Here is a 24,234-nt window from a genome sequence, read left to right on the forward strand (position 1 = left end):
GAACATAGCTTTTTCAAATGTTACATTTATTTCTCTTGTGAGGAAAGCATAAAATGCAATGATTTAAGTAGGATGGTATGACACTTATGTTAATGCACTTACTTATGAATGTTGTACAGCGTCTGTGGAAGTGAAAGAAATATACTGCAACCTGGAAAGAAACAAGATTCATATATGATGTTTTATGGACATGCTGCATTGATGGCATCAAATCTTTACTGACGTGATAACTGAACTATTCTGCCTTGTTATGAGAGAATTCTCTGCTGGGTGTGTAAACTGAGGTCAAAGGCTGATTGCAGCTGTATAATTATCACTATTGGCCCATATATTTTTATTAAGTGATGCTGCTGCAAATGGTAACCATATAGAGTCCTGCATTTTGTAAGACAAGCAGTAGAAGCTTTTAAGAGACATTCTGAGTAGTGTGTTGTAATGGTGTTACTAAAAGATTGCATTACAGTTCAGTAATTATTTGTACTATGGTAGCACCTATTGGCTCCAACTGCAATCAAGTCCCCATTTTGCTAGGCACTGTACATTCACATAAGAGACAGATCTACCACAAAGAACTTGCAGCTGAAATAGATAATTAACCACAAACACGGAAGTCAAATTATTTATACAGCAATGTTCTTATTAGGCAAACGGTAGGTTGGCAATTTAATATACAAAGATTCTATTTATAATATAATTTTATATTCCGTTGTTACAATGATTTATTTTCACTACTGTGAAAATCATTTGACTGATTGTTATTTTCATATTCACTTTAAAAACACAGCAGTGGCTTTTAAAAAAAACCTTTTCTTCTTCTTTGAGTCTAAGGTAACTGGCAAAGGAATGGGGATTCCCTTGTATAAACTTGCCAGCAGCTATCTGTGTTTATTTGTATTATCATAGCAACTAGGAGCCCTAGCCATTGATCAGTACCCCACGGTGCTAGGTGTTGTACAAACACAGAACAAAAAGATTGTCCCTGTGCAAAAAGTTTACAACCTAAGTATGAGACAACAGATGGAAATAGACAGATCAGGGTGTACAAGGAAACAGACAATACTGGTCAGCATGATGGGCAGTGGATATATGCGGTACTCCTGTGATCTTCGGTGGCATACCTTTTTTCCTTTGTGTTTGCCTATGTAGTATTTTCCTTTCTGACTACCTATCAAGTGTTTTCCAGCTGGTTTATTTGTTGCTTGAAGTCCCCATAGGATGGCTCTGCCTCAGTTTCATTATTATATGGCTGGATAATTGTCATAATGTCTGTGTTTTAAAATTGTGAAAGACTAATAGTTTGTTACGAGGTAGAATTGCACCCTCTGGTGATGTAAATTTTGAGTTTGTAAGTTTAAACTTCCTAAAATCTTAATTATAAAAAAGTACTCAACTGGTTTCACAATATTAGCATTTTGTAACAATTTTTGTAAAAACAAGGAAATTCAGGATGCAGGATCCTCTATTTGTAGTATATATTGGGGTTAACATAACACAGGAGGGTTTCTTGTCTCCTCACGAGATTTTGGCTTTCACCAGTCAGTCATTTGTCCCCATTGTAGAACTACCAAAGTCTTTGGCACAATTTGGGACGATTGGCAACTCAATAAAGGAAAACTAGAATAGTAGGGACACTGGAGTCAGGATAAAGTTGTATTTAGGAATATTGCACTAGCTGCATGGAGACTAGTCAATATAGCTTATATGTTCTTTAATAAATACCAAACTTCAACCAACTTCTAAAAGCAGAAAAAAGAAAAGAACAGTTCAGATTGTAATTTTTTGGGGGTGGTGGGTTTTTGGGGGGGTTAGCCCTCATCTGCCTCTCCTTCCCTACCCTTACAAAAAACATCCGTCCTCTCTATCAAAAAGAGGACTTGCACTTTGAAGAAACATCCCAAATATTTTGTAAATATATTTATATACATTCTCAAGCTTCCTGCTCTCAGAATTGTCTGCTTAGCGTGCATTGCGGATAGCTATGTTTTCTATTAAGCATGGAGGGCTGGGTCAATAAAACCTTGAGTTACGTACAGCAGTCCTACCATCTGCACCACATTAGAGCAGACATGAGACAAAACACCAACTCTTGAGGTTAAATCTAAATTTCCTGCTTCAATCCTGAAGTTTGATTTGTTAGAAGAAAAGCAACCAAGAAGAACAGAAATAGAGACCAGCACTAGAAATAGAATTCAGAGACCATTAGTTCCCAGCAATTTGTTATTTTTATGAAGTGTCATTTTAGTTAGAAATAACACACTGACCACAAATGATAATCTTGCTAGCTAAAATTCCATCTCCAAGAGAGGAAAGATACACCAATCACTGCTTTATACTCTTCACCCAAATAAACTTTTACCCAATGTAATCTTTTATGAGGCTGGGGGTTTGAGTGTACTGGGGAGGGGGTCGTTTTTATGAAGTCACCCAATTTCTTCAGCACATTGTCTCCGCTGTCTTTTTAGCAGAGGAGGCCTGGTTAGGGGTTGTCGTTGGAACTCATCAAGACTGTTTTTTAATTAGCGTTAAGAAATCCCTTCTGCCCAGTAACTGAATAGCTGCTCCTGCATCATTCTCAGTCCCTGCTGATTCAGGGAACAGAAGGCCTGGAGTGAGAATCCAATCCAATCATAATCGGTCAGCCACTGAGCCATCCTGACTCCTGGCCAAGTGGTGATTTTTGGGTCTTGATTTTTGAAATTCCCTAAAATCACACATTCAATCAATTAATTACCTGTGGTGATTGAAATCTCAAACTTGGGACATTAGGAGACATTCTCTCAATAGAAATCATTCAGTTTTTAAAAAAAATCTAACTACAAAAAATCAGAACATGAAGTAATGCAAAATCTGAGTGTGAATATGAATGCTGTGCATTTCTACAACGCCTTCATTCTGAGGCTCTAAAAACATTATACAACCTGTGAACAGAACCGGTCAAGCTTTTTGTTTACACAAAAAATCCTTACCACTTCTCAACCCACTCTGTTTCTGAGCTCCATCTCAAAACACCACTGTGAGAAATTATCCCTATTTTATAGTGGGGAAATTGTGTCACAGACAGGTGACACAGAGTAAGATAGGGAAATCCAGTGGCAAGATGGGAATAGAACCCCCAAGTCCCAATCCTGTGCTTTAGCGACACGATCATCCAACTCTCTTTTAGACACATAAAATAGGCAGTTAAAATGCATTTGTATCAGTAATCATTTTGGTCATGTCAGGAAATACTAAAGGACAAAGGCACATTAGGAACAAAGACACCTTTTGAATTTCCAAAGCTATTTTTGAGATCTAAGTTTTCCGTTATCAAAGAGGCAGCTCCAGTAGCAATTCTGACACCTCAAACTCTTGTTTAGGGCTTTTGAATCCAATCCTTATCCTAACACAACAAAGTGTTAGTTACTTGTGTGAATATTTCTACCAGCAGATGTTGCCATAGCATATGTACACCTTATGGAAAATTAAAAACAAATATCTGTCATCTTAAAGGATGACTTAATAAAATCACTGACCCATTTTGTGCCGTGTATAAGCCTCTCGCTTTTGTCGAATGGTAATTAAGTCACTCTTGTTTAAAGAGCCTTAGGCCTTGCCCAGAAGGTCACCAATCTCCTCCAGATTGTGAGAACAGGTTCAGCAATGAGACCTGCCACTCTACACTGTTGCTGTCATTTTTAAGCCACTGTTGTACTTCAAACCAATGTCATTCTTTCAGATAAATTTTGGTTTCCAAACACTTTCCATCTGAAAAGGGAAACTTCCCCCATTTTGGCAGTGGCGTGGGGGGGAAGAGAAGGGAGACAGGGAATAGGGCTGGGCAATCCTTTGCATAATGCAGAAGCTAAGGCTTTGTCTATACTACGCATCTTTTAGTGACACAGCTGTGCCTCTACAGCCATGCCGCTAAAAGGTGCCCAGTGTAGCCGCTGTTTGTTGGCAGGAGAGAGCTCTCCCACCGACAAAAAACTTCCACCCCCAACGAGCAGCTGTAGCTTTGTCGGCAGGAGAGCACTCCTGCCGACAAAGCGCTGTTCACACGGGCGCTTTTCATCAACAAAACTTTTGTCTTTCGGAGTGTGAGTGTTTTTTTAACACCTCTGAAGGACAAAACTTTTGTTGTTCAGTTGCCAGTGTAGACAAAGCCTAAGAGTTAATTTTGACTGAACTGAGCCCTTAAATGCTTGGCAGTTTAGTAGCATTTCAACCTGCTTCACTAATATTATAGAAACCAATTCTCAGTGGCTCAAATGACAGTGATCCTAAGGTTACATCTATACTGCAGAAAATGAAACAAAACACAGAAGCGAGTCTCAGAGCACAGGTCAACTGACTCAGGCTTGAGGGGCTTGTGCTATTGGGCTAAAAATAGCAATGTAGATGTTCCCATTTGGGCTGGAGCCTGGGCTCTGAAACCCAGCAAGGGAAGAGGTTCTCAGAGTGCAGGCTCCAGCCCGCATAGGAATGTCTACGCCGCTATTTCCAGCCCGGTAGCATGAGTCCCAGTCAGTTGCCCCAGGCTCTGAGACTCACTGCCACAGGGTTTGTTTGTTTGTTTGCAGTGTAGATGAGCCATAACTGGCCCATCTCATCACCACACTACTGTCCCTTTCAATCTCTCGATTGATAACCCTATATTCAATGACTGCTGAAGAGTCAACTTTAAAGATGATTCATTTACACCTAACACCTGGAAAAATTATTTAGCAATGTTTGGCATCTCAGAGCCTAGAAAACCCCTCCCCACCCTATATTCCACATTTTAGAGCAGCTAGACTGTTGGGAAAAAAATTCACTGCATTGAATGTTTAATACGCCTTTGTTAAACTTTTAACATTCAGAGGCACTGGTAGCTGGAGAAGTGGCTGTTTATAGAACAGGACTGATTCTCACTGTTATGCATTTCTGGAGAAAGGAACTTTTTTATTTTCATTTAATTTCTAATTCCACTGAGTGGCAGGGCAAACAGATTATTACATAATGAACGGCTTGCTGACTACACAATCAGTATTTTATTATTTAAAATGTAAACGTTTGCACCACTTATGAACTGAAAAGCATCAACTGAGAAGAAAATTTTAGAATTTACAAACTTAACATGTCTGAAATATGCAACTTTAAGCAATTTAAGCAAACAAATACATATTCAAGCAAACCACTATAGCATGAATTTGCACATACAAGACATCTGCTTTTACATGGAGACAGGATAGTTGTGCAAAGCATGCATGCTATCTGCACGCACAAAGACTCTAACATTTGCATGCATGTGTTTTGGATTCACAGTGAGTTTGCAACCATATTTGCCACCTAAGGCATTGTCATGGTGAGGCTACATGCTAACCCATTGTAGAAATCTATCATAAGATAGCTCTATATAGTAGAGTATACATTGCTATCCCTTTTGAACCAGTCGTTAGCCAATGTTCATGATCTTCTGGGTTGTTTGAGTTAGGAGGAGAAGTTGATGATGGAGACTTGTATTTCTTTGAGGCAATCCTCTTTATTTACAAACAATGTTCACAAAATCCTGTTTCCCTGAACACAGTAGGAATCAAACAGGCAGGAATTTCTTTGCTAACAATTCCAAGCCTCTTTTCAGTTAGCACTCTACCCCAAAAGCTCTCCCTCTTGCATTTCTCTCGGAGCCATGTTACTAGTGTTTCTCTTGCTGGCTGCTTCTCTGGTGTGTCTCCTCATGCACAGCTCTACCAAACATTACCCTGCCCCCCTGTATTTGCCCCTGAGCCCCCAGAGAAACTCTCTAAACACACATAGCTCAGCTTCTGTCCAGCCGAGCATGTAGCCTGTGTTTTGGGCAGTTGTTCCTATTTCTCCAAAAAGGACCTTACCTGTTTGTTACATTTATCCTGAATGAATTGTGGCTAGCATGCACATCAGCTTCGATAGGGTTTAACCCAGCCTGCATCATAACAATACTTTCATATGTAGTAAGCTGGTGAATATATTAGCTAGCACATGCTAAGAACACACCTTTAAATCCTAATTGAGCCAAAGTCTAAGTAAACTGTACAGGTTTGAAAGTATATCTCTTAACATTACCTAATGACTATTCAGAATGATTGGCTGCTTTGCAATAGAAAGTACAGGAAATCATTATGAAATGAGTTACCAATATGTACGGGAAATGTATATTAGCAGTATATGCAAATAAAAAAGCAATCTCTCTCCTCCCTCAGTTATCATTTGAAATGCATTTACTTTGACTATGCAAGAGATCTGAGTTATCACTCCTGAAGCGGATGAAAGCTGGGAGCATTCTAGAGGCAGTGGCAGAGAGAACACATTGCCCATTCTACAGCAATCCCTCTAGCTGAACCAAGTGGAGAATCAGTGGACCCTGTAAGGAGGCACATCCAGTTCTCTCTGGCCAAAAGAAATCTGAATGTTCGCTATGATGCAGAACATTTAAGTGGGTTAGACTATGGGGAATGAAAGCTCTATACAGACTACACTCAGAAAAGGCCTTTGAAAAATAAGTCATTTACTTGTACTTTAAAGTTGATAAAGAGAAAACAATCTTTTCTAAACCAAGGGAAATTTGAAACTCTAAATAAAATTGTTTTCCACGGTATTATGTTATTGCCATTCTCACTTTTGCAACATTGATATTTAAATAGTCTATTTTGCTACTGATGTCCTGGATCGTGGACAAATTCTAATGCTAACCTGTGCACCCCTACTGATCAGCACAAGGCCCTGAGAGCTGAGATTGCTTGGTTTAATTCCTGCTTCTGCTTATGACTCTGTGACCTTGAGTAGGACACTAAAGCCAACATTTTCAAATCAAAGCGCCTAAAAATTAGTCTCCTTGTTAAACAAAAGTGGCCTGATTTTCAGATGCAAAGCAGTTATAGCACCTACTGATTTCAGAGCAGAGTCTCTTCTTACTTTCTGTTGTACAGTACCTTGTACAAAAGGACTCTGATATTCACTGGGACCTGCAAGCTGTACCGTTATACAGTCAGTAATACAGAAACAACAGAACTGTTAAAGTAGAAAGGCACCAAATTTAAAACTAATGAGCGGAATTATGTTTTACATAATTTGAAACTAATCTGTGGAACTCATTGCCACAAGACAACATTGAGTTCAAGAGTTAAGTAGGATGCACATTTTTTGACAAAAGGATTTTCCTGCTGACAAATGGGGTTTCAATGAAAATGATTTTTTTGCGGGGAAAATGTCATGGTGGGGGGAAGTAAAGACAGGAAATTTCAAAGCAAAATTAACCTTTACACTTTAGTTTCATACCTAATTTCCTTTTCTATTGTCTTTCTGTTTTTAAAACCAAAAATTTAATGTTTCAATTTACACTTTTTAGATTTTTCAGGTTTAATCATTCTCCTGGGCTGATCCCATATGTCAGCTCCTGTTTGGTAAGGTTTAAATGTCATGCTTTGGGGTCATTCTGATTTATTAATTATTATTGTTTATGTATTTATTATAAAACCAACATACACCAATGGTTGAGAGCATCTCCAAAAATGGAAACTTGTTTTTGCAAAATCAATGTAAATTCCAGTGTAACACACCACAGAAAAAATTAACACAATTATTTTCTACAAACATGAACCCCACTTATAGGAGAGAGTGCATGGCCCAGACCTCAGCCAGCTTTTACTTCTCATTTTTCAGCTGGGGCTTGGTCCCGCATTGTTGAAGCCAATGGATGCTTTGCCATTGACTTCAGTGAGCACAAGATCAGGCAGTTAGGGTGGGTTTCACAACAGGACTTAGGTGTTGCAATGCTGAGCATCATGGCACCTTACTTTTAGGCGTCTAGGAACTATGGGAACAACACTGCGATCCACAAAGCCAAATTACGCACCTAAGTTCTCTATACAGTGAATGGGGAGGGATAGGCACCTAAGAATGCAATCCACAAAAGCCAGCACACTAGCCGGGGAGCCACCTAAGCTAGTTAATGGGAGATGCTGATGAGAGGGATGTGTCCTAAGCCCTGCCCCTCTCTTGGAGGTGGGCACGTAAGCTCTGGCTGAAGAAAGGCGCCTAGCTTTGCTTAGCGATCCATGAACAGGAACCTACTGCCAAATGGCGCCTAACGGATTTCTTGTGAGAATGAGTTTGGCACCTGCCTTGTCCACCTTATAACTTTTAGCCCAATGGTTAGAACACTTGCCGGGGATATGAGAGTCAGGTTCAATTCTCCTCTCTCTGCCAGGAGCAAGAGGAGGGAGGATTTGAACAGGGGTTTCCTACATCCTCCAGAGAGTTCTACTGGCTACTGAGCTATGGGACATTCTGAAGAGGGCTCCCTCAGTCTCTCCTATTGAAGCTGTTCCATGGTGGATAAATAAGAGAGTTTGAAGCAGGAGGATTGCCCCGAGGTGTCTCACCTTCCAGGTGTGGGCCCTAATCATTGGATTACAGCCTCATTCACACTCTTCCTCTCTCTAGGCCTATTACTTCCACTATGGATAAATACTTAAATAGTCATTGGGCCAGAAAGAGGGAGTAAGTGCATGGGAATAACCCTGTAGGCCACTAGTTAGGGCACCCACCTAGGAGGTGGGAGACCCTGGGTCCAGTCCCCTTGCTGCAGTCACTTTTTCATTATTTATCCACAGACAACTGCTTCAGCAGGAGAAACTGAGGGCATCCCCTCATAAGAATATCAGTGGTTGGTGAACACTCCTGAGCAGGGCCAGCTCCAGGCACCAGCGAAGGAAGCAGGTGTTTGGGGTGGCCAATGGAAAGGGGCGGCACGTCCGGGTCTTCAGCGGCAATTCGGCAGTGGATCCCTCTGTCCCCCTCAGAGCGAAGGACCCGCCACCGAATTGCCGCCGAAGAATGAAGTGGTGTGGTAGAGCTGCCGCCGAAGTGCCGCCGATCGCAGCTTTAGCTTTTTTTTTTTTTCTTTTTTTTCTCTTGCTTCGCCACTTGGGGCGGCAAAAAAGCTGGAGCCAGCCCTGCTCCTGAGAGATGGAAGACCCCATTTCTCCCTTCTCTGGCAGAGAGGGGGAAATTGAACCTGGGTCTCCAACAATCCAGGTGAGTGCTCTAGCCCCTGGGCTAAAAGTTATAAGGTAGGCACTTCCGCCTCCAGCTGGATTTAGAATGGGATTTGATCCAAAAGGCAGCCTCTGAGGACTCCTTCCGGATCAGGCCCCACACACAACTTAAGTGGCTGAATGGCTATCCTCCCCTGGTTCTCAAATTGCTTTGGGGCTTAGGTGGGACATAGATGTCCAGATGCCTAAAGGGAATCAGCAGTGCACATGCTCAGAGACAGAAACTTAGATTCTGAGGGAACTTTTACTCTAAAAAACTTAGGCACTGAATGGGTTTAGGTGCCCACAGTGTTCAGTGGGAGTTTTGTGGATCGCAGTAGAGCCAAACAAGCTGGGATTAGATGCCTAAATCAATTTGTGGATCCCATCCTTACTGACCAATCTCAAAGATTTTAAACATGAAACGATGCTTGGATTATAGAACAGCCTTCCTATTGTGCACTTAGAGCTGCACCGATGAAATACAATGAACCCACTGTAAGTTCTAATGGCACTCAAGCACAAGAACAATTTTCTAACCTCTGATTTTGATTAATATTGTGGGGTGTGGGGAAAGGAAAGCATTTCTTTCCGTGCAGTCAAAAGTAATTTTTTTGCTTGCAAGTGAGCAAAAAATTTATGGCAGCTTTTTGGATTCATTTAAGGTACCAAATTCACTTGGGAAATAATTGTGTGAAAAGACATGTTTTTCTAAAAATGTTCATATCAATATCTGCCCTATAGTAGTATGCATTGTTTATTTGGGGGGTCTGGACCAGTTATGACACACCCTGTCCCAGTGTGACCCTATGGGAGATCCTACTGAGCCAGAGAGTGTTGAGGGGCAATTGTGGTTAATCCTCACAGGGCTTTCAGGGCCTTGCTGAGTTGAGGTAATTAGGTACAGCTGAGTCTACTTAGTGTCTGAACTTCTAAAAGGGACTGGGCTTCTCTCATAGTACGATAGAAAAGGCGTTTGTTGTCTAGATATCAGGACAGGGAGCTCTGTAGACTGAAGAGCTGCCCTGTTTATTTTGTTTGGTGTGTATCTGAGAGTTTGTTTTGGGGCTTAAGGATTTGAGCTTCATGATGAAAATATGGCCAGGGCTCATGAAAATTTTGTGGGTGTGTTCACCTGGTGGCAGAAGAAATACTGTAAAATACTCTGGAGTGGTTTCTCTGCTTAACCTGGGACTCCAGTGAGATTTCTGTCCAGTGTATCTGACCCTGGACTTCCTAGATGCACTCACAGCATGCAAGGTGATTCACAGGAAAGTAAGGAAGACTGTGTCCTAGCCCTGCAGATCTAACACTCTGTTTTACTGTTGTTTTTGCACACTCAATCCTGGTAATGAGAGTACATGTGCCTCACTCAGTAAAACTACATCATCTATTGAGAATGTGTTAAGAGTGAAGTTCACCATTAGTTTCTGACTGAGGGACTCCAATTGTTGAAAATCCATTAGCGACATTTACAAACCCTACTCTTGCTCTTCTAAGTTGATTGTCCAAAAACTTGACAGCCCAGCAGCTGTGCTTCTGTATTGGGGGTGGGAGTGGGGTGGGAAGAGAATGAAACTGCATTCAAATACTTTGCCAAGTATTGATCAAGCAGATACAGGCTCATTGTTAAAGTGCCAACAGTGATTAATAAAAGCCACCAAATGGTTAAGTGATGCCCCATTACGATTTAATTGGGGGCCTTGGAAACAAACTCATAAAGTGTCAATGTCCTGTTGTATTACTCTGTTTTTCTATTTATAAGTGCTCATGAAAGGCACTGAATTGCAAGAGAGTGGATTCTCTGATTTTATATATATACATGAAACCAGTTCCATAAAATGCACCTGCAGTTCAGGCTTCCCCACACTATCAACTAATCTGGTGAAACAACCTCCCAGTGAGAAGGTAGGTTAGTCTCTCTGTCTGTTCAGCCCTTAGTGTGTCTGAGACTGTCACTATTTTTAGGAATCCTGGCACAGAGCAAAATGGATATGATGCTATGGATCTCAGACTACCATTACAAACTGAACTGAACCTACTCATTGCACATAAGCTGATGAACAGCTATCAAATGATAACCACTTCTGGTCTCTATTACTGAACCCAGATTCAAACTTGTGACACTGATTAAATGCTTTCTAGCCCAACGTCAATTCCAAGGACTCTCTCATCTGCCCTCTCTTGTTTTGTGAATGTAAAGGAAGAGTCCCTAAAAACAAACGTGAAGACCTATTTCAATAAAGTTACAAGGGGCTGTGAAAACAGTAATAACTGAGCCAATTAATATAGTTCGTTTGGGGGTTTTCTCATAGTTAAAAAGTCATATATATATGCCAGCCATGAAATCTGTCCAACTAAGGGCATTGTAACTACTCTGTGACAGATGACATTTGAAAGGCCTCTCTGGGTTCTTAGATATGTGTAAACTACCCAAGACAATGATGGAAAGAACATTCAGTTCTCTTGCTTCAAGAATCCATCCACATCACCCTTGCCTGACTAGCACGCAATATATAAACAGAGTCTAGTAACTCTTAAGTGATATTATTAAGCTTTGCTTTGAGGTGGTTTTTGGTTGAGTGCGAGTGAAGAGAAGCTGCTTGCTTCCGGGGAGTTTAAAGCTTTAACAAGCCTCCCTTCCACAAATCTTCTTAATATGTTGAACAGTGTGAACTAAAGCTTCATCCATGGCTTGTCAAGCCCAAGGAAGGTCATTACTTTTCTCCTTAAACTGTTGACACGTGCCTTAAAGACAGGCACAAAGGAAGATAGGTGCTTGGTAAAGGAAGACTGCACGCAATGGACTAGTTCAGGATTGCATATCACACCATCACATAGCCAACTTCTAGACAAGCAGGCATCGATCTTCTCAGAGTGCCTATGATGCTCTGACTTGTGCACAAATCATTCGATAGCTCCCTATTTTCCCACTTCCAGCCACCAGATGGCATTTTAAGCGCATTCCCACATAAAATGAGTTGACAAATTCATGGGATATTACTGTGGCATGGTCTATTTCGCACTTTTTTCTCCAAAGAGCTCAAAATGCAGGGCCGGCTTTAGCAAATGCGGGGTCTGATTTGTGGGGCTTGTACTCAGGAGCGGCGCCAGGGTTTTTGCGGCCGTGGGCGGCAGCGCTCCTCTTCTGAGCATTCGGCGGCGGGGGTCCTTCCGCTCCGCGTCTTTGGGGCACTTGGGCAGAGGGTCCCGGAGCGAGTTAAGGACCCGCCGCCGAATTTCCGCCAAAGACCCAGAGCAGAAGGACCCCCCACCGCCAAATTTCCGCCGAGGATGGCAAAATGCCGCCCCCCCAAATCCTACTGCCCTAGGCGACTGCCTAGGGTCACCTAGTGGAAGCGCCGGCCCTGCTTGCACTCACCGGGCGGCGCTCCGAGTCTTCGGTGGCACTTCGGATTGCCGCGCTCTGGTCCAGGGAGCAGGGCCGCATGCTTAGAGCTGTCTGCTCACTCTCTGGCTACGGGAAGGGGGCAGCGGGGCTTGTCGCGCTGTGGACGGGGAAGTGGGGCCACGGGACTTGCAGCACTTGAGTCGGCTCTCCCGCCAGGGGAGCGGGGCTGTGGGGCTTGCCGCGCTCTGCTGGGGAAGCAGGCCGCGGGATTGCTGGGTTCCGGTCGGGGTAGCGGGGCCGCGGGGATTGCTACACTCCGGCGGGAGAAGCGGGGCCACGGGCTTGCAGCGCTCCGTCCGGCACTCTGGCCGGGGGAGCAGGGCCGTGGGCTTGCCGTGCTCTGGCTGGACGCGAGGCCCTCTTAGGCGTGGGGCCCTCTTAGGTGCGGAGCCCGATTCAGGGAAATCTGCCTAAAGCCGGCCCTGTCAAAATGAGCATATTGTGGACCTGAAATACAAAGGATTATACAATTCTGGCTGCCGTCATAAGATTTTACATTGAAGATAAAGCAAGAAAGGAAACAAAAACACATCCTTGTATACATTCCTTCTAAAAATTATGCCTATAATCAGGGTCACTCGAACAGCTTTACTTCTTTATAATCTGTGAATTCCTGGAAGGTATAATTGAAGCTGAAGATAGTAGCTTTTAATGGTTTGTAAGTGGGGGTGGGAGAGGGAGAGTGTGTGTGAATTTAATAGGCACAATTAAATTATCTCCTCAAACACATTTGTACAGCTTCTAGGGAAGTCAATGGGTGATAAAAACACATACCCAAGAGCTTAATTTGGCTCAAAGAGTGCAAATGTTTCCTAAGAATTATTTCCATACTGGATGTATTAGACCAACTTCTCCTTTTCCTGTTTTTTCTCTTCATAATTAAATTCATTACAAATAAAATCTAATACATCAGGATATTCAAAATTTGCATGTTAATTTCTTAGCATTCCAGCTAAATCCTGAACTAATTCAGTTACATTCCTGATTTCATGTTATTGAAAACTCATTATTTTAATCTGTTAAAAGATAAAACTACTCCTGTTCTCTTTCCAATATAATGCTGTCTGTTTCCTGGCTTAGGAAGTTTTCAGTGCTTATATCAGAATCTAGAAAAAAAAGTGATTCCATCAGATAGGAAGTAATGCTAAACATTAGTTAGTAGGAGGAAACACAACACTTTAGCATTTCTGTTCTACAAATACTTTAAAAACTGAATAGCCTGCTAGTCAGGTTTACAGTTTTGTCTCCTAACATTATTTATACAGTAAAAGCCTTCATTCTTTCCACCACAACACTTTGTACCAATAGTATCTAAGGCCCAAATTCTCAAAGCTAGTTAGGATTTGAACATCAGTTGAAATTGATAGAAGTTGGAAGATTAAATACCTTTGAGGATCTTGTCCTAAGAACCTATTGTATTATGGATTAAAAGGATCAAACTCATACTAATAAACACACATACACACAAATTCCATGTCTCTCTCCTCCCCCACAATCTGAATAATGAGAGCAATCTTACTTGTGTGACATTAACTACACTTGAATCTTTGGAAACCTGTCAACCAAGCAGCAAAAAGAATTAGACCCCCTGATTGAGCTCAGGTTCTTCTGTTTGTCAGTTGTGAGTTAGTGAGCATCAGAAAGTATGAACATGAGGAGGAAACATTTCTCCAATATTTTCCATTTCTCTGTGGGAGATTCTCTAAAGCACTACATAATTGACCTTATTAAATCACTCTGTAAACACATCTCTTTCAGTGGAAGATAACAAATATTGTAGGAAGAAAAAAATAATTATAAAGAAAAAGAAGCAAATAGGCTATGAAAAACCATTTAGATTTTCACAGCTCTGGAGACTTACCTATCAGCAAGATTACTAATATATCTGTAATGTAATAACCAAATAGGAAAGGTTTGTGCCAGACTTCTACCCCAACAGCAGCAGTCACCAGATACATTGCTATTAATGTCTATAGAAAAAGGATAAAGCTGTTTTAATCTTCCATTTATAAAGGCAAATTTAAATACATAAAATTTCATTCACTCTAGTCTAGCATAAATTCCAGGGTACAAATATGCTGGTTTCCACCTCTTCCCTCCCTACACAATAGGGACTAATCCTGCAACCCAACACAATACTTGCAGGTAGAGGAGCAAAGTTCCAATACAGCCAACAAAATGACTTTAAGAATAAACTGTACAAGATGCAAGCTGCAATCCTGGTAATCTTCTCAGTGTGATAGTACTAGTCCAGAAACTTCAACTCCCAAATCTCTTCATAAAGCCAAGTCTCACAGGTGTCAATGGACCTGCTTATATCTAGATTCAGATTTTTCAAAATCTGGTTATGTAATTATTTTCTGTCTGTTTAATCCAGGGGTGGGCAAACTTTTTGGCCTGCGGACCACAGCTGGGTATGGAAATTCTATGGTGGGCCATGAATGCTCACGAAATTGGGGGTTGCGGTGCGGGAGGAGGTGAGAGCTCCAGCTGGGGGTGCGGGCTCTGGGATGGGACCAGAAATGAGGAGTTCAGGGTGTGAGAGGGGGCTCCGGGTGAGGGCGGGGGGGGGGTGGGGGGGGGGGGAGGGTGCTCCAAGCTGGGACTAAGGGGTTTGGAGGGTGGGAGGGGGATCAGGGCTGGAGCAGGAGGTTGAGGCACGGGAGGAGGTCATGGGTGCAGACTCCAGGCAGCACTTATCTCAAGCAGCTCCCAGAAGCAGCAGCATGTCCCCCCTCTGGCGCCTATGTGGAGGCATGGCGCCGGCCAGGCGGCTCTATGTGCTGCCTCGTCCGCAGCGCCACCCCTGTAGCTCCCATTGGCCGCGGTTCCCAGCCGCGGTTCCCGGCCAATGGGAACTGCAGAGCCGGTGCTTGGGGCGGGGGCAGCATGTGGAGCCCCCTGGCTGCCCCTATGCATATGAGCCGGAGGGTGGACATGCTGCTGCTTCCAGGAGCCACACAGAGCGGAGCAAGCCCCCAGCTCCGCTCCCCGGCGGAACCACGAGGGCCGGATTAAATGGTCTGACGGTCTGGATGCAGTCCGCGGGCCATAGTTTGCCCACCCCTGGTTTAATCCAACCCATTTTTTCCCCTAAACAGAATAAAGTAAAATACTTTGAGGGGAAAAAATAGTTGACATTAATTTCTTATTAAAGCAGAATGGAAAAAAATGAAAAAATCGAACATCTTTTTTGTAAATATTCTTAGTTTGGCTAAGAGACGCTAACACTATTTATTATAGGGAGGGCTCTACTACCAAATTCACGGTCCATTTTAGTCAATGTCATGGTCATAGGATTTAAAAAATAGTAAATTTCATGATTTCAGCTATTTAAAACTGAAGTTTCACGATGCTGTAATTGTAGGGGTCCTGACCCAAAAAGAAATTGTGGGGGGTTTGCAAAATTATTGTAGGGGGATTGCAGTACTGCTGCCCTGACCTCTGTGTTGCTGCTGGTGGCGGCTCTGCCTTCAGAACTGGGCAGCTGGAGAGCAGCCGCTGCTGGTTGGGATCCCAGCTCTGGAGGCGGAGCCACCACCAGCAGCAGCGCAGAAGTAAGGGTGGCATGGTATGGTATTGCTGCCCTTACTTCTGTGATGCTGTCTATAGAACTGGGCCCTCAGTCAGCAGCCGCCACTTTCTGGCTGCCCAACTCTGAAGGCAGCAACACAGAAAGTAAGGGTGGCATGGTATGGTATTGCCACCCTTACTTCACTGCTGCTGGTGAGGCACTGCCTTCAGAGCTGAGCTCTCGGCCACCAGCCCCCATTCTCCAGCCACCCAGCTCTGATGGCAATGCAGAAGTAAGGGTGGCAATACTGCAACCCCTCTAAAATAACCTTGCGACCACCCCCTGCAATTCACTTTTGGGTCAGGACCCCTATTTGAGAAACTCTGGCCTTCCCTGTAAAATCTATATAATCTAGGGTAAAAGCACACAAAAGACCAGATTTCACAGGAAGAGACCAGATTTCACAGTCCATGATGCATTTTTTATGGCTGTGAATTTGGCAGGGCCCTAATTATAGGATAGATGAGGAAGCAAGCAGGCAACTTTATTAACAATAGAAGGAGTAACCACTTAAGTCATTAGGCACTGCACTGAAAACTTTACCCTATGTGGGTTAAGTTACTCTAGTTATAACAGTGATGTACGTGTAATTTGGATATTCTAATTAAAGTTAATTAATTAATCTCCCTCTCCCACCCCCACTTACACACATTCTTGTTGTTTTAGCTCTATTTTATTGCACTTTGTAGTCATTGTATCATAATAATCTTCACATCACCGCCTATTAGTATTTGAAGGCCCAAAACTTGACTAATGTTTCCTGTCATTTTAAGGGCATACGGTGGACATACGGTATTTAATGTAGAAGAATAAAAGAACCTCCAGTCAGGATACTGTAGGCAGGACTGGTAGTGCCACCTATTATTAAGGTTGCCTAATACTTCCCATTATAAGACTCTGTTCTCAGTTGCCAACCTTTAACAGTTCAGGCTGAAATTTTACATGCTGGGTGTCTGCCTCAGGCTGAATTATTCTGGAAAATTTCAACCAAAACAATGTAGTTGTGTCTAAGAATGAGTCTAGGGGAAAATACGTTAATGTGCTCATGTAAAATTCTGGTGATGTTTTCTTTAAAAAGCTCTAGCACCTCCATGCTTTGCAGCAGGGACTTGAATTTTTTACAGTAAGGTGGCATTTGTGCCAGGGATGTGCCTTTTACCATTTTGGTGTAAATCTGCCCAAATTTGGCAGGCTGCCACATTGAAGGCTATTGAGTAGCCAGGGAGGGAGGCAGGCCAGAAACCAGGAAGGTTTCTGTTGGAAACCTGCCAGGCGTCTGTCAGAAATTTGTTGAAATCGAGACGTTCCTCCAGAATGTTTCAATTTTGAAGCATCAGCATTTTCCAACAGAAAACTGTTCCATCAGAAAAATTTCTTACCAACTCCATTGCCCATGCACCATTCACGGAAAGCAACCCAGGATGCTCTAGCAAGGACTACGGGGCAAAGCTGGACTTTCCTTGAAACAGATACTTTCAGCTGCTCTGTACCAGGATGGGGCCGGGCACAGGAATTGAAAGCCTGTCTCTCCTGTGCTCTCAATGACCCCTCTGTTGGCATGCAGGCATGGAGGAGGAAGTTGTTGGAGCTGAATGCAGAGTGGGCAAAAACCGGACTAGGGGAGAAGGAAAGAAGTAAACCGGAACGAGGAGTCTGGTGAAACTGAGACTGGCGGGGTGGGGCAGGGGAAGAAACCAGTGACTGTTACTGGAGACTGGAAGCTGGGAGGTAGGGGAGGCTGTACTAGGTAGGACAAGGAGATTGGGGCTGGGATTTGGGGTGGGGGAGGCTGGGACCCTGAACCAGTGTGAGAAATGGGAGGAGGGAGTTAGAAGCCAGTTAGATTTGGGGGGCGGGGGGACACTGACATCAGATGAGGTGATTTTTTTTCAAGTTGGGAGATTAATCAAATCCTAATCTATTTCATAAATGATTTTTTTGTTTTTGACAAATCAGCATTTTTCAACAGAAAACATGGCTAGTTAAAAAATTCCCAACCAGCTCTACTCACAGGATCAAGTGCATTGCTTGTTATTTTACAGATGCTGTAGACGATGCACAAAAGAGTGTTTTTCAAACTTCTGGAGTGGCAGATTTTTAAATATTGAAAAAAAAATAGGTGAGATCCTTGATCCATTTAAATCAATCGCAAAAAAATCCCATTGTATTCAGTGGGGCAGGATTTCACTCCAGAAGCCTATCACATTATAAAATTTGAAAAGTTAAATCAAAAGCAGAGCTTAGAAACCTTACACATGTCCATTTATCTTGAAAATAGAACTGTGCAAAAGTAAAACAAATTTTAAAAAAATATGGATTTGAGTTCACTACATTCTTGCAAAATTGGATTTTTTTGACAAATTTGTGCAAAATATTTTGCACAATCCTAATGTTTGTGAACATTTAAAAAGTTGCTTTTGGTAAAAATAAATAAATAAAAATTGCATGGTAATATTCCCAAACATTACATTATCAACTGAATTTAAAAGAGGGCTGAGAGACAAGAGTTCTACTTCTACATCTGGCAATGACTGGCCTTAATAATACTTTGCACATATATAGTACTTTACAGTATTATCTCCTTTTATGCAGATGGAGAAACTGAGAAGGCCATGTTAAATGACATGCCTAAATTCACACAGAAACTCAGTGTCAGAACCACGAATACAACCCAGGTCTTCTCCCACTAATCCACTAGAATCCAGTGCCTTACCATCAAATCATTTAGTCTCTGAGTTTCATTTGTAAAAGACAACAACAACAATACCTAATACAGACAAAAATCGGAAAATATGTCATGTTTAAGATGTCCATACCCACAAGTATGTACCATTGATTCCAATTTTGAAGATTTGAAAACTTAGGATATGAAAAGTTATTTGCTTCTGGGCTCTGTGGTATAGTAGAGTAGGCACCAGGCTTGGAGTCAGGACATGTCAGGTCTAATCCTAGTCTAAATACTGACTTGCTATATAATCATGGTTATGGCAATTACAGTAATTTAATCTCCGTTTTCCAGCTATAAAATGGGGGTAATGATACTTAATATTTGTAAAATTCTGTATAAGTACAACCTCTTATTAATGCTGGTAAGTGGCAAAGGTGGAATAAAAACTCCTGGCTTGTAATTTATCACTATGTGATTTTTTTGAGAAGCACTGCCTCTTCCAGATTTCTGAAGCTTCACAAAAAGGAATTTTGTGACTGAAGTTTTTGAATGCTGATATATGCAATGTTTTGGCCTCATTTCTCCATGTATATATTTCACATACAAGCACACATGTAAGACTGGGTCTGCTATACCCACAAAAAACTGGCAAAAAGTTTCTCATAATTTTCCCCTAATTCTGCTTAAATTTAGAGTTATGTGAAACTCCTGACCATTCCTTTAAAGTCTCTACAATGCACCAAAAATCACAGCATTCATTTTTATTGCAAAAAGTTGTCAAAATTAAAGTTTTATACTTTCAGTTTCACTGGGATAACAGAATAGCATTAAATAAATTTGTATTATAAACATTACAATTAATTTTATGCTCACTCTTAATACATGAACTTCTAGAGAATATGAACAAATAAAAAATCATTTACAAAGGAAGATTAGTTTTCTGCTCCCAAAATAAACATTACATAAATGTCACCCTAGAAAATAAAGTAAACAGCTGAGCAATCTTCTGGGTCTGGTTTGAATAGGTGCCAAACTTAGCTTGATGTGAATTTTTTCAGACTTTTTTTTTTTTTTTTTTTTTAAATTTTAACATGATGACATTATGTGCAATAAATTGTTACATATAGAAACAGGTAGAGAATTGGTGACAGGCAGTTAAGTAATATGTAAAAAAAATTAAGTCTCAAAGAAGCTTGCTATGCATTTAGATTTGAGCAGACGACCCCCACTTCCAAGAGGAGGAGAACCAATATACCCCCAACACAGATAGAAGTAAGCAACTGCTTTCAGGCTCTCTGCACCGGTACTACTGCTGAGAATGCCTTGGAAGTGTCATCTGAGGGAAGGGATCAGGAGACCGTGTCAACCAGAAGGCATGGAATGTATTGTCCTAGAGATGGGGGTTCCACGACCCCCACTTCCAAGAGGAGGAGAAGGATAGTGGTGGTCGGAACTCCCTCCTAAGGGGGAGAGTTATCCATCTGCTGTCCAGACTGGGAATTCTGAGAAGTGTGCTGCTTGCCTGGAGCTAGAATTCAGGATGTGACTGAGACTCATCAATTCCTCGGACCACTACCCCTTCCTACTTATCCATCTGGACACCAATGATACTGCCAAGAATGACCTTGAGCAGATCACTGCAGACTACATGGTTCTGGGAAGAAAGATAAAAGAGTTTGGGGTGCAAGTGGTGTCTCATCCATCCTCCTTGTTGAAGGAGAAGATCTGGGCAAGGACTGTTAAATCATGGAAGTAAAGGTGTGGCTACGCAGGTGGTATTGGCGAGAGAGCTTGGCTGCTTAAACAAGGAGTTCATGTTCCAGGAAAGGGGATTACTGTGCTGGCATGGGCTCCATCTATCAAATACTGGGAAGAGCATCTTTGGACATGGTCTGGCTAACCTGATAAGGAGAGTTTAAACTAGGTCCTATGAGGGATGGTGACAAAAATCCGGCCAATGCACATCTAGGCTCAAATAATGAAGACAAGGGGAAGAGGTTAATTTCTGGAGAAGGGACTAGAAAACACAACTACATTAAAAAGGCAAGAAGAAAAGCAACAGGGCAGGCTGCAAAATATCTTCGATGCCTATATACAAACATAATGAGTATTGGGAACAAGCAGGATGAACTGGAAGTAATGGTATACAAAGAAAATGACTTAATTGGCATTACAGAGTCTTGATGGGACAACTCCCATGATTGGAGTACCAGCATTGAGCGGTACAGACTGTTACAAAAGGATAGGTATGGGAAAAAAGGAGGAGGTGTTGCGCTGTATGTCAAGAATGTATATACTTGGTCCAAGGCCCAAGAGGAAGTGTGTGATAGATCTACTGAGAGTCTCTAGATGAGGATAAAAAGGGGAAAGAACAGTAGTGATGTTATCGTGGGAGTCTATTATAGACCACCAAATCAGGAACAGAAAGTGGATGAGTCATTCTACAAGCAGATCACAAGATTGGCTAACACACATGAACTAATATTAATGGGGGATTTTAACTTCTCTGATATCTGTTGGAAGACTATTACAGCAAAACATAATATGTCCTGCAAATTCTTAGCATGTGTAGGGGACAACTTTCTGATTCATGGGCTCCATTCTGATCTTGACCAACTGTAAGGTCTGAGGCCTTTTTCTGCAGTCACATTAGGACACCAGCAGCCATGAGCCAAGAAGCAGAAAGTCACATCCTCACATTCCATCTAAATTACATTAAAAAATTAAATATCAGGCTGTTAAGAAGGCGCTCCTGTACTAATAGTACCCACCCACCACCAGATAAAGAAACAGTTTTCTTTAAACATCTTAAGATCTTTCTTTGGTAGCATTCTGTCTGGCAAGGAATCACTTATCAACAGTTGTGGTTGTGAAATCTCTACTTCTTTATTGTTTTGCCTTTATGGTCCCTACTTCCTTATGTTTTATCTGTAGGGTTTCTGTTTGGTTCTTTGATTATTACTGTCTGTTGCATAACTAATTTTGCAAGATTTAAATCAACTAAGGTGGTGGGGTATGATTGGGTAAAGAATTGTCTTGCAATACGTTAGGATTGGTCAAAGAATTATTTTATAGTACTTTAGTAAAATGATTGGTTAAGGTACAGCTAAGCAGGACTCAAGTTTCACTATATAAACTTCAGTCCAAAAAGAAGTTCTTTGGAACCCAACTCCAGGACACAGCCCAAGATCAGAGCTGCCAGACCTCAACACCCTGCCAACTATATCATGCAGAAGCTGGAGTCACTGGATGATCTGATCTTGACTGGCCATCAGGAAAAGTTAATCTGCTTTATTGGGAGTGGTGAGCATTGTATGCTTAGTGTGTGCATTCTGTTTTGGTAACTGTTAATAAATAGAAGTTAAGGACATTACTGTGTAAGGCTCTTTCACTGATAAAAGGCCCTGCAGACCCGCAGAAGAGTATGCCCTGAGCCCTAGGAACTGGGTAAGGGGCGTACTTAAATGAATCAGATTACTCCCTGAGCCCTCAGAATTGGGTCTGGGTGGCCTTGAGGCCTACAAATGGGGTAAGGGTGTGTGCCTTTTGCCCAGAGCCCTAGAATCTGGGAAAAGGTGGAAGGTCCCTAAATTAACTGGGTTATGCCTTGACCCCTACGAACTGGGTAAAGGTGTGTGCCCTAGAGTGTGCGGGTAACACAACAGGGATAAATTAACTGAGAATGTGAAGGTGGTTGGGAACTTGGGAGGGAAGTGATCATGATCTGATTCTATGGAAAGGAGGACATGAGAACAGCAAAACAAGGATCCTAGACTTCAGAAAGGCGGATTCAACCAAACAACAATGGGCAAAGTCCCATGGAAAAGCCAATTAGGAAGAAAAGGAGTCGAGAGGGGTTGGCAGTTCCTAAAAGATATAATACTAGAGGATCAATATTAAGCTACTCTGATGCAGAGGGAAGATCAGAAGAGCTACCTAAAAACCAAAAGGGATACATACAGGAAATGAAAGGAGGGGCACATCACCAAGGAAGTATACATGGGAATAGCGTGAGCATATAGGGACAAACTCAGGAAAGCCAACGCAAAGAATGAGTTACAGCTGGCAAGAAATGTTAAAGATAACAAGAAGGGGTTCTTCAAAGATGTCAGACCAAATAGAAAGATCAAGGATAATGTGGGTCCACTGCTCAATGGAGAAGGTGAGCCGGTAACCAAAGATGATAGGAAGGCAGAGCTGCATAATGCCTACTTTGCATCAGTCTTCACACAAAAAATAACATGACCAGATGACTAGCAAAGTTACCATAGACAATAAAGAGGAAGGGATGCAGATCAGGATAAGTAAAGAACACATCAGCAATCTTCTGATTAATCTGAATGAATTCAAGTCCGCAGGGCCTGATGAGATTCACCCAGGGTGCAGAAAGAATTAGCTGAAGAACTCTCGGAGCCACTGGCATAATATTTGCAAACTCATGGATGACAGGAAAGGTCCTAGAAGACTGGAGAAGGGCTAACATCTTTTAAAAGGGGGGAAAGGAGTAGCTGGGGAACTATAGACCTATCAGCCTGACTTTGATGCCTGGGAAGCTACTAACTAGAGCAATATGTAAAACATTCAGTTTGTGAATACTTGGAGGATGATGGGGGTAAATCACCAGCAGACAGCATGGATTTACTAAGAACAAATCATGCCAAACCAGCTTGATTTCCTTCTTTGATGGATAGGGGGAATGTGGTGGACATAATATACCTGGACTTCAGCAAGACTTTTGACACAGTCCCACATGCATTCTGATAACTAAGCTGGAGAAATGTGGGCTTTGTGGAACTACCATTAAGTGGATACATAATTGGTTAAACAACCACAAACAAAGAGTGACCATTAATGGAATTATGTCAGATTGGTGGGAACTCTCAAGTGGGGTTCCACAGAGATCTGTTATGGGTTCAGTGTTTTTTAACATCTTTATTAATGGCTTGAATGTAGGAATAAAGAGCATACTGATCAAATTTGCAGATGATACAAAGCTAGGTGGGGTTGTCAACACTTTGGAGGATAGAGCTAAAATTCAGAGGGATCTTGATAAATAGGAGAACTAGGCTATAGACAAGAAAATGAAATTCAACAAAGACAAATAGAAGGTGTTATACTTAGGGAAGAAAAACGAAATGTGCAAATACAGAATGGGCGATAACTGACTTGGCAGCAGCACTGCTGAAAAGGATCTGGGAGTTGTGGTGAATCACAACCTCAACATGAGTAAGCAATGGGATGCTATTGCAAAAAAAGCAAATGCGATTTTAGGTTGCCTTAACAGAGGCTCGGCATGCAAATCATGGGAGGTGATAGTACCGCTCTATTCAGCACTGGTTAGGCCTCAGCTGGAGTACTGTGTCTAATTTTGGTCACCAATGTATAGAAAGGATGTGAAGAAACTGGAAAGGATCCAGAGGTGAGCAACAAAGATGATCAAAGGGATGGAATGCAAGCTATACAGGCAAAGGCTGAAGGAACTGGGTATGTTTAGTTTGGAAAAGAGGAGATTAAGGGGGGACATGATAGAGGTTTTCAAATACTTGAA

The 24,234-nt window shown here is 42.0% G+C and overlaps 1 protein-coding gene across 2 annotated transcripts in view; it reads right to left on the reverse strand.

Annotated features, from left to right (window-relative positions):
- The window catches only part of LOC117873463 (ethanolaminephosphotransferase 1-like), an 82,903-nt gene that overhangs the window by 15,653 nt on the left and 43,016 nt on the right, over nt 1–24,234 (reverse strand). For both annotated transcript variants that reach the window (XM_034762888.1, XM_034762889.1), the window contains 2 exons: nt 14,306–14,414; nt 103–151 (listed from right to left, as the gene is read on the reverse strand). In XM_034762888.1, the coding sequence (XP_034618779.1) occupies nt 103–151; nt 14,306–14,414 (158 nt within the window). The remainder of the gene's footprint in view (nt 1–102; nt 152–14,305; nt 14,415–24,234) is intronic.

The sequence above is a fragment of the Trachemys scripta genome, chromosome 2 (genome assembly GCF_013100865.1).
Source record: "Trachemys scripta elegans isolate TJP31775 chromosome 2, CAS_Tse_1.0, whole genome shotgun sequence".
NCBI lineage: Eukaryota > Metazoa > Chordata > Testudines > Emydidae > Trachemys > Trachemys scripta.